This window comes from Oncorhynchus clarkii, chromosome 5, assembly GCF_045791955.1.
Source record: "Oncorhynchus clarkii lewisi isolate Uvic-CL-2024 chromosome 5, UVic_Ocla_1.0, whole genome shotgun sequence".
In the NCBI taxonomy this organism is placed as follows: Eukaryota; Metazoa; Chordata; class Actinopteri; order Salmoniformes; family Salmonidae; genus Oncorhynchus; species Oncorhynchus clarkii.
Window position 1 is genome coordinate 56,700,686 of NC_092151.1, and position 17,510 is coordinate 56,718,195.

At 43.4% G+C, this 17,510-nt stretch overlaps 1 protein-coding gene across 3 annotated transcripts in view; it reads right to left on the bottom strand.

The window, feature by feature from the left end:
• LOC139409053 (paralemmin 1a) overlaps positions 1–17,510 on the bottom strand; it is a 65,396-nt gene that overhangs the window by 12,413 nt on the left and 35,473 nt on the right. For 2 of the 3 annotated variants that reach the window (XM_071153717.1, XM_071153716.1), the window contains exons 2-6: positions 17,409–17,454; positions 13,904–13,984; positions 5,808–5,929; positions 2,928–3,036; positions 1,264–1,285 (exon numbers count right to left, since the gene is read on the bottom strand). In XM_071153717.1, the coding sequence (XP_071009818.1) occupies positions 1,264–1,285; positions 2,928–3,036; positions 5,808–5,929; positions 13,904–13,984; positions 17,409–17,454 (380 nt within the window). Of the gene's footprint in view, positions 1–1,034; positions 1,131–1,263; positions 1,286–2,927; positions 3,037–5,807; positions 5,930–13,903; positions 13,985–17,408; positions 17,455–17,510 lie in introns of all 3 variants that reach the window. The other variant, XM_071153715.1, reaches the window with a different exon arrangement.

Sequence of the window (17,510 nt, forward strand, 5' to 3'; positions counted from 1 at the left end):
GCAGGTGTGATGTTCGGATGTACCGATCCTGTGCAGGTGTTGTTACACGTGGTCTGCCACTGCGAGGATGATCAGCTGTCTGTCCTGTCTCCCTGTAGCGCTGTCTTAGGCGTCTCACAGTACGACATTGCAATGTATTGCCCTGGCCTCATCTGCAGTCCTCATGCCTCCTTGCAGCACGTTCACCCAGATGAGCAGGGACCCTGGGCATCTTTCTTTTGGTGTTTTTCAGAATCAGTAGAAAGGACTCTTTAGTGTCCTAAGTTTTCATAACTGTGACCTTAATTGCCTACCTTCTGTAAGTTGTTAGTGTCTTAACGCCCGTTCCACAGGTGCATGTTCATTAATTGTTTATGGTTCTTTTTCATATAAAGATTTTTTTTTTACTTTAACCCCTTTTTCGTGATATCCAATTGGTAGTTACAGTCTTGTCCCATCGCTGCAATTCCCCTATGGACTCGGGAGAAGCAAAGATCGAGAGCCATGCGTCCTCCGAAACACGACACTGCCAAGCTGCACTGCTTCTTGACACACTGCTTGCTTAACCCGGAAGCCAGCCGCACCAATGTGTCGGCGGAAACACCGTCCAGCTGACGGCCGAAGTCTGCTTGCAGGCGCCCAGCCCGCCACAAGGAGTCGCTAGAGCGCTGATGGGACAAGGAAATCCCAGCCGGCCAAACCCTCCCCTAACCCGGACAATTGGGCGCTGCCTCATGTGACACAGCCTGGGATCAAACCCGGTTCTGTAGTGACGCCTTAGACTGCTGCGCCACTCGGGAGACTCTACTGCTTGTCTAATTGTACAGATGCAACTTACATGATTCATTATAATCAGTCAATAATGTATCAATTGCCTATCAATCAATTACTATATTCCTGAATGAAATAGGAGTGGGTACATTGAATATCTACGTTTGTTTTAAAATGAGAGGAATAACATCACTTTAATATGCTTAGCATGACAGACTCTAAGTGGAAAAAATGGAGGCAAAACATTTGTCTAAGATGTCTCTCTACAGGGTACCGAGACTCACCTGCTCTCATCCTATCTGAGGCACCTCCAGACATTTCCAGATGAGGGCTGGTGTGCACTTTGACTACTTCCTTGACCTCTGTAACTTCCTTGACCTCTATAAGCGGTCAAGGAAGTGGGGTGAGAAAGAAAGAGGGAGGGAGAGAGAAAGAGCGACAAACACAGAACACATGTAAAAGAGGAGAAAGAAGAGAGGGAGGAGGAAGAATATCTGACTGAAGATGTATTACCGTGCACAGTGCCTGCCGGAGCCTGTGAGAGAGGGAAAGAGAGAAAACAGTATTTTAACCCAGTGGTGGAAAAAGTACCTAACTGTCATACTTGAGTAAAAGTAAAGATACCTTAATAGAAAATTACAAAAGAAAAAGTGAAAGTCACCGAGTAAAATTGTACTTTAGTAAAAGTATTTGGTTTAAAATGTACTTAAGTATCAAAACTATAATACAACTTAATTATATTAAGCAAACCAGATGGCACAATTTTCTTGTGTTTTTTAAGTTATGGATAGCAAGGGACACTACAACACTCAGACATCATTTACAAACAAAGCATGTGTGTTTAGTGAGTCCGCCAGATCAGAGGCAGTAGGGATGACCAGGGATGTTTGGTTGATAAGTGTGTGAATTTGACTATTTTCTTGTCCCGCTAAGCATTCAAAATGTAACAAGTACTTTTGGGTGTACTACTTAAGTGGTACTTTAAAGTATTTTTACTTAAGTACTTTACACCACTATTTTAACCCATGTATCATACAGCATTAAACTCATTCAGTGTCAAACCCATCAAATACATTACCAGAGGGGTGGTAAAGGGGTGGGTCTATTTCTGTGATATGAATCATTGGGATTATTGTATCAATGCAGCCGCACAGTCGAACAGCATCCATTTCTAAAAATACTTTAACAGATTGAATGAAACGGTTCTACTGACAACCCACATCTTTGAGGTAATAGATTTGTTTCCTGAAGAGACACTCTTATTCAAAAGCATGGCTACATAATGAATGAGCATTATGTCACATACAATATTTAACATATTTCATTGAAAACCTAGTTTGAGGGAAGGAACATACACTATTTATTTTTATGCCACAAAAAACTTGGATGACAAGGAAGCAAGAAAAATTATTGGGGTAGAAACAGACGCCACATTAAATAAGCACTTTCCCTTTGAATAAAGAGGTGCCAGGCTGGATAGGTTGAGGAAGTGGATATTAACTTGTGGAGGAAAGAGCAAAAAGAGCCAACAAGTTCAAAAGGGAAAAACGAAGAGACAGAGCATCTTTTCTAGACGTTGCTAGGAAACCCGCATGTTAAAAGCTGCCCAGTGTGTGCTGTCAATATGAACTTCCCCTTTGGACAAGAGCCTCCCTCCTGTCAACAACTGTTCCCCATACACTGCTTGTCAGACCCAGTGTCTGACTCTCCGGGCCCATCCGGACCGTCACTAATGATATCACTGATGGCATAATATTGAGATGTCATTTGCTCAAGTGGAGATGCCACTGTCAGTTTATCACAAGGGCAGTTACTGTACACACACATTTCTGTACAGCACTTTGAGATATTAGCTGATGTAAGAAGGGCTACATAAATACACTTGATTTGATTTGACAGGGCTTTTTCACTTTCCAATGTGCCCCAAGGCTTGCGTCGGCCTCCTAAACCTCTCCCCTCCCTTCTGATTCCTCCATCTCCTACTCCTCCTACTTCAAGCGTTCCCCCTCAACACACACGCACACACACTACCCACTCCTGTCTCTAACAGTGTGTGTGTGTGTGTGTGTGTGTGTGTGTGTGTGTGTGTGTGTGTGTGTGTGTGTGTGTGTGTGTGTGTCCGGTGGACCTGCTGTGTCCAGCTGCCCTCGGAGGGGTAGGAGGCGAGGGAGACTCACTTTGTTGTCTGCTGTCTTGGCTTCCTCCTTCGTTGCTGCGTCTGTCAGGCTCTCTTTGGTAGAGGTCGCCGACACACCCGTTTCCAGCACCTCCAGTTCCTGCTCCATTCTGCAGAACAGAGAGAGGTGTTATCAGTCACACACACAGACATGGTCAATGACACACAAACAGTGTGAGAATGCTTGGCAAGTCATGCACATCATGCATTCACGAGCCGTAGCGTTCCAAAGCAGTTTGGGATTTCTGTCTTGTCTATTTAAAATTTTTGTTATTTTTGGCAACAGTGCTCATCCATTGGGAAGATGATTTGACAGATGCACTTGTTCTTGGTCTAAAATAAATTAGCTGAGTGCAAAAATATTAGCGACCCCCCCCCCCCCCCTTAAACCGTGAACTATTTCTTTAAGTGTCCTGGTATTGTTCAATACCAAAATAACCTCCCTGTCCTTCCTCACTATGGCCCATATAACAGAATTAAGAGCCTATTTGGGAAATGGACAAAAGCTTCTCCTTAGCTTTCTCCAATTCCGCATTTTCCCTAGCTCCGGCAATTGTACGCTTGCGTTGCTCATTGGGTGCTGTGCCAGTTTAGTGCCAATGTTGCCCCAGTCTGAGCCCCAATAGCTAGCCAGCACTACAGCAGCCAGGGGGAATTTAATTAGCGAATTGGATTGCCAGGGGAAGAAGACTGATGACACTGTTTTGCTATGAGTGAGAAAGAAAATGGTTGGAGCGAGGAGGGAGGGGTGGTGGTGGAAGGCTGGTCTGTTCTTGGCTACTGGGTCTCCTTTCTGTACCCGAGCCGACAAGGTGAAAAATCTGTCGATGTGCCCCATGGTTGCTGTGATCACGCTCTCATTTCCAGTATTACTACACACGTGTGAAATAGGAAAAATAAACAGGAAAAGCAGGAAAATAATCCTGCAGCAACAGGAAATGTGAATATTATGTGGATTATAATTAATGGATTTTTTTTGCATGGGGTTGATACATTTAAACTTCGAATACACTACAAGTTTGCATTTCCTGCTGTGCAGGAAAATTGTCATCAACAACATAGTGATCAAATTAAAATCCTACATCTGTACTCCTTTCTTGCTAAGAGTTAAACTTATTAAACATTTTCTAATAAGCATTGCAAACGATCTCACTGATAGCAAATATGCTGGGCCACATTGAGCTATGAGCTGGCATGCCAAAATTATATTGAGAGAATAGGATATCAAGATTGTATCTGTTTTTATAAATTAAGAGAAGATTTTGCCTAGTTAAAGACTGGTTAAATAAAGACATATAATGAATCCAGAAACATTTAAAGGTAGTAGGTACCAGTGGAGGCTCCTCAGAGGAGGAAGGGGAGGACACTCCTACTCAGTAAATTTATATATTTTTTTATATAGTGAAACGTTTGAAAAATTATTATTTTTAGATAAAATTATACTAAATATATGAATTTACTTCACCATATAATTGATTAAAACTCACTGTTCTGCAATGGTCTACAGTAGCCTCAGCAGCAATCTGTAGGGTAGCACCATGGTGTAGCCGGAGGACAGCTAGCTTCCGTCCTCCTCTGGCTATATTGACTTCAATACAAAACCTAGGAGGCTCATGGTTCTCACCCCTTCCATAGACATAATCAGTAATTATGACAACTTCTGGAGGACGTCCTCCAACCTATCAGAGCTCTTGCAGCATGTACTGACATGTTGTTCACCCAATCAAAGGATTAGAGAATTAATCTACTACTGAAAGCATAAGCTACAGCTAGCTAGCACTGCAGTGTATAAAATGTTGTGAGTAGTTAACTCAAAGACAGAGAAAGACAATAGTTGAACAGAGAGAGATAGTTATATTTGTTAGTATTTAAAAAAAAAACTTTTACTTTCTCTTAACTACCGAATGCAGCTAGCTAGTTAGCCTACTTAAACACCCGGCTCAAACAGAGAGGGATGCTATGTTAGCTAGCTGGCTATGGCTATCCAATACTGGATTCCCTTCCAAGTCATGGTTTTATTAATTTATTGCCACTGGGGCCCACTGGTGTAACTGCTAAACTGCATTCTGACTGTACACTGTACTGCATGTTTGTAGTGGGTTTACTAACATGTTAGTTCTATTAGCTATGTTGAATATGACTACAGAATATTGCTTCTACACCTGCATTGCTTGCTGTTTGGGGTTTTAGGCTGGGTTTCTGTACAGCACTTTGAGATATCAGCTGATGTACGAAGGGCTATATAAATACATTTGATTTGATTTCGATTAGATTTGAAATGGGGATAAACATACCTGAATTTGTCCAATAGAAACTCTCATTTGCAACTGTTGGACTAATGAGTATAGCCTAGATCAGCTAGATGCAGACAAGAGTGTGCAAGGCGGTATTGAATGTGTCACTGTCTGTCCCCTTGATTACTCAACATTTATTGACCTGTGCACTTACACTACCGGTCAAAAGTTTGAGAACACCTAACTCATTCAAGGGTTTTTCTTTATTTGTACTATTTTCTACATTGTAGAATAATAGTGAAGACATCAAAACTATGAAATAACACATATGGAATCATTTCGTAACCAAAAAAAGTGTTAAACAAATCCAAATAAATGTTATTTTATTATTTTAAGCTATGTGTTATTTCATAGTTTGATGTCTTCACTATTATTCTACAATGTAGGTTGTAGCATGTAGTAGCCCAAACCTATCAATGTTACATTGAACTGGGTGAATGGAATATGAATGACAGTCATCCAATATGCTGTAATAGAAACAAGGCCATGTGCTCATAAAAAAAAAATATATATAATCCTCATCCTCATCTTAAACATCACCGAGAGCAACTGGTAGGTACCCCAGTGTTCCAGGGTTGTAGACGTACCTAATGATGTTCTCCTCCATACCCTTGAGCTTGGCCTCATCCTCCGCAAGCTGTTTCTTGGCCTCGTCCTGCTCCGAGCCAGCAGCTCCATCCAGCAGCCATCTTTCCCTCAGGGATTTTTGCTGGACAGGACAGAAGAACATAGGAACATCAATCACTGATTATTCACCCCTCTTTGATCTCATCACATTTTGTTGATGTGGGACTGAAATGGATTTAGTTGTGATTTGTTTTATTGATCTACACTAAATACTACATAATGTCAAAGTGAAAAGAAAAGTCTACAAATGTTAAGACATTTATCAAAATTAAATAACTCAAATAGTTGCTGCAAAAGTATTCACACCTTTTGTTTAGTCAAGCCTAAATTAGTTCAGGGGTAACATTTGACTTGACAAATCACATAATAAGTTTCACACAGAGTTACACATGGAATAAACAAAACATAGTCAATAATGCAGTAGAACAAAAGAAAACTAAAAGCCTATGTGCAGTGAGTGCAAATGAGGTCAGATAAGGGGTGCAGAAGATGAATGTGCAAGTAGAGATACTGGGGTGCAAAGGAGCAAGATAAATACATAAACACAGTATGGGGATGAGGTAGGTAGATAGATAGATGTTAGCTGTTTACAGATGGGCTATGTACAGGTGCAGTGATCTGTGAGCTGCTCTGACAGCTGATGCTTAAAGCTAGTGATGGGGATATGAGTCTCCAACTTCAGAGATTTTTGCAGTTCGTTCCAGTCATTGGCAGAAGAGAACTGGAAGGAAAGACGACCAAAGTAGGAATTGGCTTTGGGGGTGACCAGTGAGATACACCTGCTGGAGTGCGTGCTACGAGTGGGTGCTGCTATGGAGACAGTGAGCTGAGATAAGGCGGGGCTTTACCTAGCAGAGACTTGTAGATAACCTGTAGCCCATGGGTTTGGCGACGAGTATGAAGCGAGGGCCAACCAACGAGAGCGTACAGGTCGCAATGGTGGGTAGTGTATGGGGCTTTGGTGAGGATCGGTTGGATGGTCAGTTTTACGAGGGTATGTTTGGCAGCATGAGTGAAGGATGCTTTGTTGGAATATAGGAAGCTAATTCTAGATTTAATTTTGGATTGGAGATGCTTAATGTGAGTCTGGAAGGAGAGTTTACAGTCTAACCAGACACCTAGGTATTTGTAGTTGTCCACGTATTCTAAGTCAGAGCCGTCCAGAGTAGTGATGCTGGACGGGCGAGCAGGTGCGGGCAGGGATCTGTTGAATAGCATGCATTTAGTTTTCCCTGTGTTTAAAAGCAGTTGGAGGCCACGGAAGGAGAGTTGTAATGGCATTGAAGCTCGTCTGGAGGTTAGTTAACATAGTGTCCAAAGAAGGGCCAGATGTATACAGAGTGGTATAGTCTGCGTAGTGGTGTACCAGAGAATCACCAGCAGCAAGAGCAACATCATTGATGTACACAGAGAAGAGAGTCGGCCCGAGGATTGAACCCTGTGGCACCCCCATAGAGACTGCCAGAGGTCCAGACAACAGGGCCTCCGATTTGACACACTGAACTCTATCAGAGAAGTAGTTGGTAAACCAGGCGAGGCAATCATTTGAGAAACCAAGGCTGTCGAGTCTGCCAATAAGAATGTGGTGATTGAATTGACATGTTGTCCATCCAATCAAAGGAGCAGAGAATGAACCTAATACTATGCATGTGTGATTTAGTAGACTGGTGAGTTGGTGACATTGTTGGATAGATTGAGATTGAGATAGTGAATAATGACAGTTGGGCATTTTGTTGTGTCGTTCTCTGGTGGCTAGCTAGCTAGCTAAAATTGGCCTTTTCCTAAATTAGCCATGGATGGAGATAGGGATTTGGACTTGTTGTTTTACCTAACTTCTGTGCTGGCCAATGATTATAACGGCGATTCTGATTCAACCATAAATTCGTATATTGTGCCTCTGGCCTGAGAGGATGGAAGTTCAATATGTAGCTAGATGTAGTAGGCTAATGCTAACTAGCTGGCTCATAGTTGCCCATGAAAGGAAGTTAGGCAAGCGAGCAAGCTTTTTAGCCAGGTAGCCTAGGACAACAAAAACTAAAAACGTGAAATGTATGAGAGAGTCATAATCAGTCAATTGAAATTAATTCATTAGGCCCTAATCTATGGATTTCACATGACACTGCGCAGGGGTGCAGCCATGGGTGGGCCTGGGAGGGCATAGATAGGTCCACCCACATGGCAGCTAGGCCCACCCACTGGGGAGCCAGGCCCAGCCAATCAGAATGCGTTTTCCCCCACAAAAAGGCTTTATTACAGATAGAAATATAGACAGGAAGCACCCTGTCTGTCTGTCTGTCTGTCTGTCTGTCTGTCTGACTTGCTCTCTTTTTCTCTTGCTCAAAGCCATACTGTAACTCCACACCTCTACGTGAACACACCCACATGCAGGCATGCACACGCACACACACACAGTCTTGTATAACTAACCTTGTGGGGACACAATTCAGTCCCATTCAAAATCCTATTTTCCCTAACCTCGAATCCTAACAGGTACCCTAACCCTAACCTTAACCTCAAAACCTAACCTTAACCCTATACCTAACCATAGATCCTAACCTTAACACTAATTATAACGTAACCCTGAACCCCCTAGAAAAAGCATTTGACCTTGTGGGGACTAACAAAAAAACACACACACACACACACACACACACACACACACACACACACACACACACACACACACAAACTGTAGACGGGATTCATATCATGTATTAATACTCTGCATGTTAATTTCCAACTTATTTAAAATGTAACGTGAATGTAAATCCCTTGCCATGAATCACATCCACTTAGGAATGGGCTGAAATCAGCTCAATGCAGAATGATGGATTTGCATAATTTCCCCTTGGCCGATGGGTTAATTTAGGGGACTGGTTCATAGCAACCCAATCTCTTTCAAAAGCAGGAAAATGTGGGTAAAGGTTATTTTTGCAGCAATGAAAGAGCCTCATGCCACGCCAGTGTATCCAGCATAGAATAATATCACTATTCATGAATTCAACCCCAGGCAGGAAAAATCCATCTAACCCAACTATCTCATGACCCAACCATCTTACTCTTATCAATAAGCTGGTTTGTCTCTCTCTCTCTCTTTCTCTCTCTCTCTCTTTCTCTCTCTCGCCCTTTCTCTGAGAAAAAAACATGATGTATTTACAGTACCAGTCAAAAGTTTGGACACACCTTCTCATTCCAGGGTTTTTAATTTATTTTTTACTATTTTCTACATTGTAGAATAATAGTGAATACATCAAAACTATGAAATAACACATATGGAATCATGAAGTAGCCAAAGAAGTGGTAAACAAATCCAAATATATTTTATATTTGAGATTTTTCAAAGTAGCCACCCTTTGCCTTGATGAAAGCTTTGCACACTCTTGGCATTCGCTCAACCAGCTTCATGAGGTATGTACCTGGAATGCATTTCAATGAACAGGTGTGCCTTGTTAAAAGTTAATTTGTGGAATTTCTTTCCTTCTTAATGTGTTTGAGCCAATCAGTTGTGTTGTGACAAGCTACGGGTGGTATACAGAAGATAACCCTATTTGGTAGTCCATATTAAGACAAGAACAGCTCAAATAAGCAAAGAGAAACAACAGTCCATCATTACTTTAAGACATGAAGGTCAGTCAATCAGGAACATTTCAAGAACTTTTAAAGTTTCTTTAAGTGCAGTCGCAAAAATCATCAAGAGCTATGATGATTTGTCTTTCACCAGGACAATGACCCAACACACCTCCAGGCTGTGTAAGGGCTATTTGACAAGAAGGAGAGTGATGGAGTGCTGCATCAATGACCTGGCCTCCACAATCACCCGACCTCAACCCAACTGAGATGGTTTGGGATGAGTTGGACCGCAGAGTGAAGGAAAAGCAGACAACAAGTGCTCAGCATATGTGCAAACTCCTTCAAGAATGTTGGGAAAAGCATACCAGGTGAAGCTGGTTGAGATAATTGCAAAGCTGTCATCAAGGCAAAGGGTGGCTACTTAGAAGAATCTAAAATTGAAAATATATTTTGATTTGTTTAACACTTTTTTGGTTACTACATGACTACAAGGCGATCTGTTTCACAATCCTCTCTACTCTACCGCTCTCCCCCCTCTCACCTTCCCTCCTCTCTCCTCTCCCTTTCACTCTCTCTCTTATCCAGCTCTCCTGCGTATGCTCTCCCTGCCTCTCCCCTGGTGGGCTCTATGATTGGGTGACATCATCACTTGTTCACGCCCTTCCACACACACGCACACACACACCGTCGCCCCCCGTCGGAAGCAAGAGGACAAAGCCACAGCAGCTCCCACACATGTACCCTGTGTTTGATCCATTGTTCTGGGGGAGCACAATGCCCCGTGAATAAACACACACGTATATGTGCATAAACGTAAACACACACACACACACACACACACACACACACACACACACACACACACACACACACACACACACACACACACACACACACACAGAGAGAGAGAGATGTGCACACAAGACATGCATACTGACAGGCACACACACACATACGGTACACACACTCTCACACCAACTGGGCATTTCACTCATTTGTAAAAGATCAGGTGCACAGAACTAGCCACCAGCAGTTAGCTTCACCTTATTACATTTTACTGCAAATGAAACATGATCAGACAAGCAATGTTGTATAATAATAGCAACCCTCTGTGTAAAGAACCCTCTGTGTAAACATGGAACCAACAAGAGTTCTTCAAAGGTTTCTCTTATGGGGATAGCCAGAGAACCCTTTTAGGTTCTAGACAGCATCTTTTTTTTCTAAGAGGGTAGCGGGGGCCATTTCTATTTTGATTACTCAACTCAGGAAATGTACTGAAATTCAATTAAGAAATCTAAATAACCTTTATAGACAATAACAGCACAATACCAATTGACGAGTTGGATTGCAGTACATTTCCTGGATTGATTGTGTTGGGAGGGCATTAACCTATTGCAGCCCTGTTGTCCACCCCAAGGACAAATAGCCTATAATATCTACATACCTGCACCAATCAAAAATAAACAGAAATAAAACAACAATGTCTGCTGAGTGACAGTGAGGTGAAAAAGCTGAATGCAACTGGTCTGTATTCACCCACCATTCAGCTTCCTGCCTCTCCCTCGCTCTCTCCCCTCTTGTTTCTACTTCTACATTTGTGTCTCTCGCTCTCTCATCTCTGTTTCTCTTTCTTTCTCTCTCTTTCTATCCCCTACCCATTCTCTCCCTCTCATCTCTCTCCCCCTCTGTTTCTTTTGTTATATCACCTGCCCCCATCTCTTTCTCTCTCTACCTCCCGCTCTCTTTCCCTCTTTCTCCCTCTTTCTCTCTCTCTCTCTGTCCAGTGTGTCTGCTGACTAGACAGTTGAGCTGCATGGAAACTGCTAATGAGTCCAGTTTTTGGATCTTATCTCCCTCTGGCTGGCCGGCTCTCTCTCTCTGCTTGCATTGGGCTAGCTGTATTATCCGCCTTACCGATAACTATGGATGTATCCCAAAAGGCACCCTATTCCCTATAAAGTGCACTACTTTTGACCAGAGCGCTACTGTATGTGCCCTGGTCAAAAGTAGTGCACTATATGTAAGGAATGGGTTGCCATTTGGGGCACATCCTATGTGGAGACTTGATCACTCACTATCTATTGATCCTCAATCCATCCATGGACCAACAGAGGAAATAGAAGAGTAACAGACTCCAATATGGAGATTGCACTTATAAACATTTTATTATATTTACTAGCCATTTTACTCTTGTTGTTTTCAAAAGGTGAGTCATAATTGAAGTGAAGGGTAATTGAAAATCGATTAAAGCTTGTTTTAGAGGCCACAAGTATTCGAAACGGAATAAAAGCCAAAAGCCATGCAACCAAAAACAACAACGCCAAATTCACTTTCGACAATACAAGAATGCAGCTAGCTGAAAGTAAATCAGGGAAAGACAATGCACTGCATACTTAGCAGGGGAAGTGTGGTTTTTTTCTTGCCCCAAAACAGGATGTCTTTCAAAGCCAAACTTTTTTGGGTTTTTTTTCAGAGGGATTCTTCTTCTTTTGCTGTCTGAGCATAGGGCCTCCTCTGTCCAGCCATGTGCTTTCAGGACCCTTGAACACACACACACGCATGCACATGCGCACACACGCACACATTAACACACACACACACACATCCTTTACTGATGTCCAGCGCAGGAGTTCAATTCTACCAGCGCCAGCCAAGTCCTTCTAGGTCCCTGCTGTGCTCATTCCATAGAGAGGGCCCCTCTACTCCTCTAGACTTCAGGACTTGGTGCCCAGTTCCTTGCACAACCACTGCCAAGCCTCACTGGCACGGTTAAGTACCCCCCTAAAAACTGATTTGTCAATGCAGCACTCATAAATAAACATTATCTTAAAAGAAAAGGGTGTAGGAAACCATCATACTCAAGCCACCGTACCACTCCTTGGAAATTGTGGGAAGGTACGATTTTAGTTTCTCATTGGTTCTGGGAACGAAGCCATCAGTTTCCTGTCCGGTTAAACTGAATGTTTTTTTAAACGTTCTGAGAACGGAAGTGAACATTTTGCCTGTTCTGGGAACTTTTTTTAGGTTGCATGGAGGTTCTGAGAGTGTTTTTATTATGGTTCCCTGAAAGTTTTCCTGGGAGGTTTTATTAACGTTATGAGAACTCACATTTTACGTTATTTGAAGGTAATTAAAATGGCAAAATAGCGTTCTGAAAACATTCTCTAAATGCTGTAAATGTTTTTAAAGTTTTTTTTCAGTTTTTAAATTATAACTTCCTGAAAACTTTTTCTGAATGTTTTAATAACACTGCTAGCTTAGTTTAACTGTTAACACCAAGCACAGATAGGGCACATGGAAATTCATTTACTTAGACATTAATCATGCGAACACATGTATTTTTAATTGTGGCACAGCGTTAGTGGTCTTCTGTTCTCTATCCATGGAAGTTGTCCACTGGGCCACCAGGATGGGGCTAGCCTGCTATGTTTTTAAAACTCATACAACACTGTTTATTTTAGACTATTCAAACAGACCCCCATTTTTTTTTTTTTTCTCGCGTTGTTGGTTGTAGGTGCGCTTGACTCAGCAGCCCGAGCAAAGTGTTCCAATGTTGAACCATTTAATGTGTCTGAAGGTAGAACTCTGCCTACCCGGTAGGCCCAGAGTGCAAATGATCTATTACCGGCGTAATCATATACCTATTTTTATTTATATATAACTTCTAAACGGTCTGAGAATAACAACACTGGCAGGGCAATTCAAGCATAGCCAATATGCAGTGATAATGTATTGGGCCTATAGCCTACTGCACAAGCCTCATTGCTACATAACTGTTTTTAATTGGTTAACGTTGCATATTCTTATGTTTTTTTAAGTTGTGGTAGATCTCGGCTTGCATTTTGACTCAGAAAGTAATCTTGACTCAGAAAAGGTTGGTGACCATTGAGATAGAGGACAGAGAGAGTTTTTTGGACAGTGAGAATGGAATGTATTTGTTTTTAAATTACATTCTTAGAACGTTCTTTGAATGTTACTAATGTTTTCTTGTCTTTTTTGGAAAGTTTTCTTAATGCTCTGAGAACACGACTTTAAATAGAAAAATCTAATTAAAGGTAACCATGTTTGAACTTGTAGGAAATGTTCTGTCAAAGTAATGAAATACCAAGAAAATCACTTTTTTTGTCAAGTTCCTTACATGTGCTCAGAATGTTCCAAAACTATTCTGCACCATTCCCAGATAGTTGTGGGAAGGTCGTATGCAAAACAACCATCGGACAACCACACACAAATGTCTGAGATGAAAGTGATATAAGAGATAGCGATTCGGACGGCTAAGACATTTTCCAAATTCTCTGAGGGGTTGCCGTGACAACGTTGGCACTACTGCACTCTTCAAAGTGAAACATATTTGTACTTTCCAACACTCCTGCACCCAATCCTGTTGTACTGGGAAACCAAAATAACTGTACCCAACAGCTGGATGCTCAGTGTCCCATCCACCCCTCAGTGTTCCCCCAGTGTCCCATCCTGTCCTCCTTCTTACCTTGAGGTGAGAGAGCTGTCTCCTGTCATCTTCCAGCTGCCTCTTCTTATTCTCAATCTCTGTCTGCCTCTTCCTCTTCTCCTGTTGAAGTATAGGAAAAACACAGTCAGTATGTGAGGAGAAGACATTAAATGCAAACCAACAGTAAATAGCACGGATGGATGGATTATGGAACCCTGAAGGTTCCTAAGTAAGTTGTAGCAAAGTGCTAGCAACAACATGAGTGAGTTTGATTCCTGCATGGGCCAAATATAGAGAGATAAGCTTTACCAGACCATTTCCCCCTACTAAGTACAGAGGAAACCATATACACTCTCCTCCTAAAGAGCTCTTAACTGCAACAATTACAGATGTAAATGTGCCATGTCATTGACTATCAAGCTTGGGGCCCTGAGTCTGAACCCCGCCCTGTGCAACTGGGTCCTAGACTTCCTGAAGGGCCATCCCCTGGTGGTGAAGTTAGGAAACAACACCTCCACTTCGCTGATCCTCAACACAGGGAACCCACAAGGGTGCGTGCTCAGCCCCCTCCGGTACTACCTGTTCACCCATGACTGCATGGCCACACACGCCTCGAACTCAATCATCAAGTTTGCTGACGACACAACAGTGGTAGGCCTGATTACCAACAATGACGAGACAGCCTACAAGGAGGAGGGTGAGGGCCCTGGCGGAGTGGTGCCAGGAAAATAACCTCTCCCTCAACGTCAACAAAACAAAGGAGCTGATCGTGGACTTTAGGAAACAGCAGAGGGAGCACGCCCCTATCCACATTGATGGGACCGCAGCGGAGAAAGTGAAAAGCTTCAAGTTCCCTCAGCGTACACATCACTGACAGTGATGAGCCCCTCCTTCAGGCTTGTCATTTGGATATGAGTTGTACGAAAGGACATTCTAGGCTGAACTTCGTATTGCGCTAATAGGATGTCAAATCTAAATCAACATGTGCTCTATGTTGAGAGTAGAGAAGGTTTTATAGAAATGGTTGATTTGGGGTTATAGGAACACATGGCATGACTTTAACTTTAACCTCTGTTATGCCCTAACACGACTTGTACTTCATATTCAACCTCCCAAAAATGGATGCACGCACATGAACACATGCATGCAAACACACACACAGACACAATGGGCAGTGCATTTCTCATTGTGACAGGGTATTATGTTTAAAAGGTCTGGCCATACTGGGCATGACTTCCTCTCTGTCCTGCCTCTCAGAGACGCCAGCTCCACAGAAATACAATACACAACCCTGCCAACTAGAGTCCAATCCGAGAGAATCCACTCGCCCCTAAACCCAGGCCTTTGTCGGGGCATAGTGGTAGGGGCTAGGGGTTGATTTGGGATTGTTCTCCTTCTATGCTGAAAATAGCAATCACCCTAGTCGGCTGAGGGCATGCCACATCCCTCTGTTTATCAAGGAAAAAGGTTCACTTCACTATCTGTGGCCCTATAAGAAGACCTGCAGATCACACACACACACACACACACACACACACACACACACACACACACACACACACACACACTGTCGCCTGGCTCCAACATGGTACATGGGAGAGAGAGTATATCTGCCACATCAGCAAAAACTTCATCTGAAAGCAGTGGACTGTGGTGAAGAAGAGAGAATGATATGACCTGTCCCAACAATAGAAGGGGAAACCAAGGGCACAAGGAAGATGGCTGGCCCAGTGGCGCAGTTGGTTAAAGCACATAGCTCACAACACTACAGCTGTGGGTTTGATTCCCACGTGGGAAGAATAACTGTATTAAGTTGCCTTAGACTTTATCATTATTATGGATGGGAAATGTATTGGAAGTGAGTGTTATTAGCGTTGACACTTGTGTTATTTACAGCATCCATTTACACTGTGCAGTCTGCAGCACTGGCCTTGGCTAAGTCTTTCTGTAAGTTTTGCCCATGCAGCATTATTGAAAAGGGATAGAATTAAATTGAAAGACTGAGAGGAGAGACAAATTGAGAGGGAGATGGAGAAATAGAGAGGTACGGCAGAGAAAAGAAATGAAGCAAAATCTTTAAAGATCGATCGATTGATGTGTGTGTGTGTGTGTGTGTGTGTGTGTGTGTGTGTGTGTGTGTGTGCAGATCGATTGGTGCATTAGAGACTGCATTACCCCTCTCTGTGGCTTACTAAAACCAAAAGACCAAAGAACAAAATGGAGGGAAGTTTGAGTGTATGTGTGGTAGGATGTGTGTGTATGTGTGAGAGGGTCGTGTGTGTGTATGTGTGATTGAGTGTGTGTGTGTGTGTGTGTGTGTGTGTGTGTGTGTGTGTGTGTGTGTGTGTGTGTGATAGGGTGTGTGTGCGTGCGTGCAATAAAGATATAGAAAGAGAGGAAGGAGAGAGAGAGTAGAGAGAGGGGAGGGAGAGAGTAGAGAGAGGGGAGAGAGAGTAGAGAGAGGGGAGGGAGAGAGTAGAGAGAGGGGAGAGAGAGAGAGAGAGAGTAGAGAGGGGAGGGAGAGAGAGAGTAGAGAGAGGGGAGAGAGAGCGAGAGAGAGAGTAGAGAGAGAGGGGAGAGAGAGAGAGTAGAGAGAGGGGAGAGAGAGAGTCGAGAGAGGGGAGAGCGAGAGAGTAGAGAGATGGGAGAGAGAGAGGGGAGAGAGAGAGTCGAGAGAGGGGAGAAAGAGTAGAGAGAGGGGAGAGAGAGAGATTAGAGAGAGGGGAGAGAGAGAGTCGAGAGAGGGGAGAGAGAGAGAGAGGGTCGAGAGAGGGGAGAGAGAGAGAGTAGAGAGAGGGGAGAGAGAGGGGAGAGAGAGAGAGTAGAGAGAGGGGAGAGAGAGAGTCGAGAGAGGGGAGAGCGAGAGAGTAGAGAGATGGGAGAGAGAGAGGGGAGAGAGAGAGTCGAGAGAGGGGAGAAAGAGAGTCGAGAGAGGAGAGAGAGAGAGTAGAGAGAGGGGAGAAAGAGAGTCGAGAGAGGAGAGAGAGAGAGTAGAGAGAGGGGAGAGAGAGAGTAGAGAGAGGGAAGAGAGAGAGTAGAGAGATGGGAGAGAGAGAGGGGAGAGAGAGAGGGGAGAGAGGGGAGAGAGAGAGTCGAGAGAGGGGAGAGAGAGAGTCGAGAGAGGAGAGAGAGAGAGTCGAGAGAGGGGAGAGAGAGAGTCGAGAGAGGAGAGAGAGAGTAGAGAGAGGGGAGAGAGAGAGTTGGGGGTGTCTTCAGAGGAAGACGCTGAAAGCCATGGGCTTAGGGATCAAAAGGTTTTATTTCTCCTTCCCCGTCGGTTGGCATTAATGATTAAAGCCACTAAAAAGGATACGCTCGTGGAACGCTTCGAGACGGAAATTAAAGTGGAGCAGGAAATCTCCCGTCAAACCCATCAAACCAAAACCAGTCCATCTACTACTGTATATAAACATATTAATTGCAATCGTTTCGCTGCTCAGTAATGTCGGAGTGCGCTGTGTACATTATACTGTATAGTAAGTGTTTTGGCCATGAGAGTGTAACGGTTGTGAACCACATATGGCAGGAGGATCTCATCACTTACCGCTATAGCCTGGAGTCTCTCCTGCTGTGACAGCCCCTCAGACATCCTGCCAGAGAGAGGGGTGGGGGGTGGGGGTGGGGGGGGGGGGGAGGGAGGGGCGGA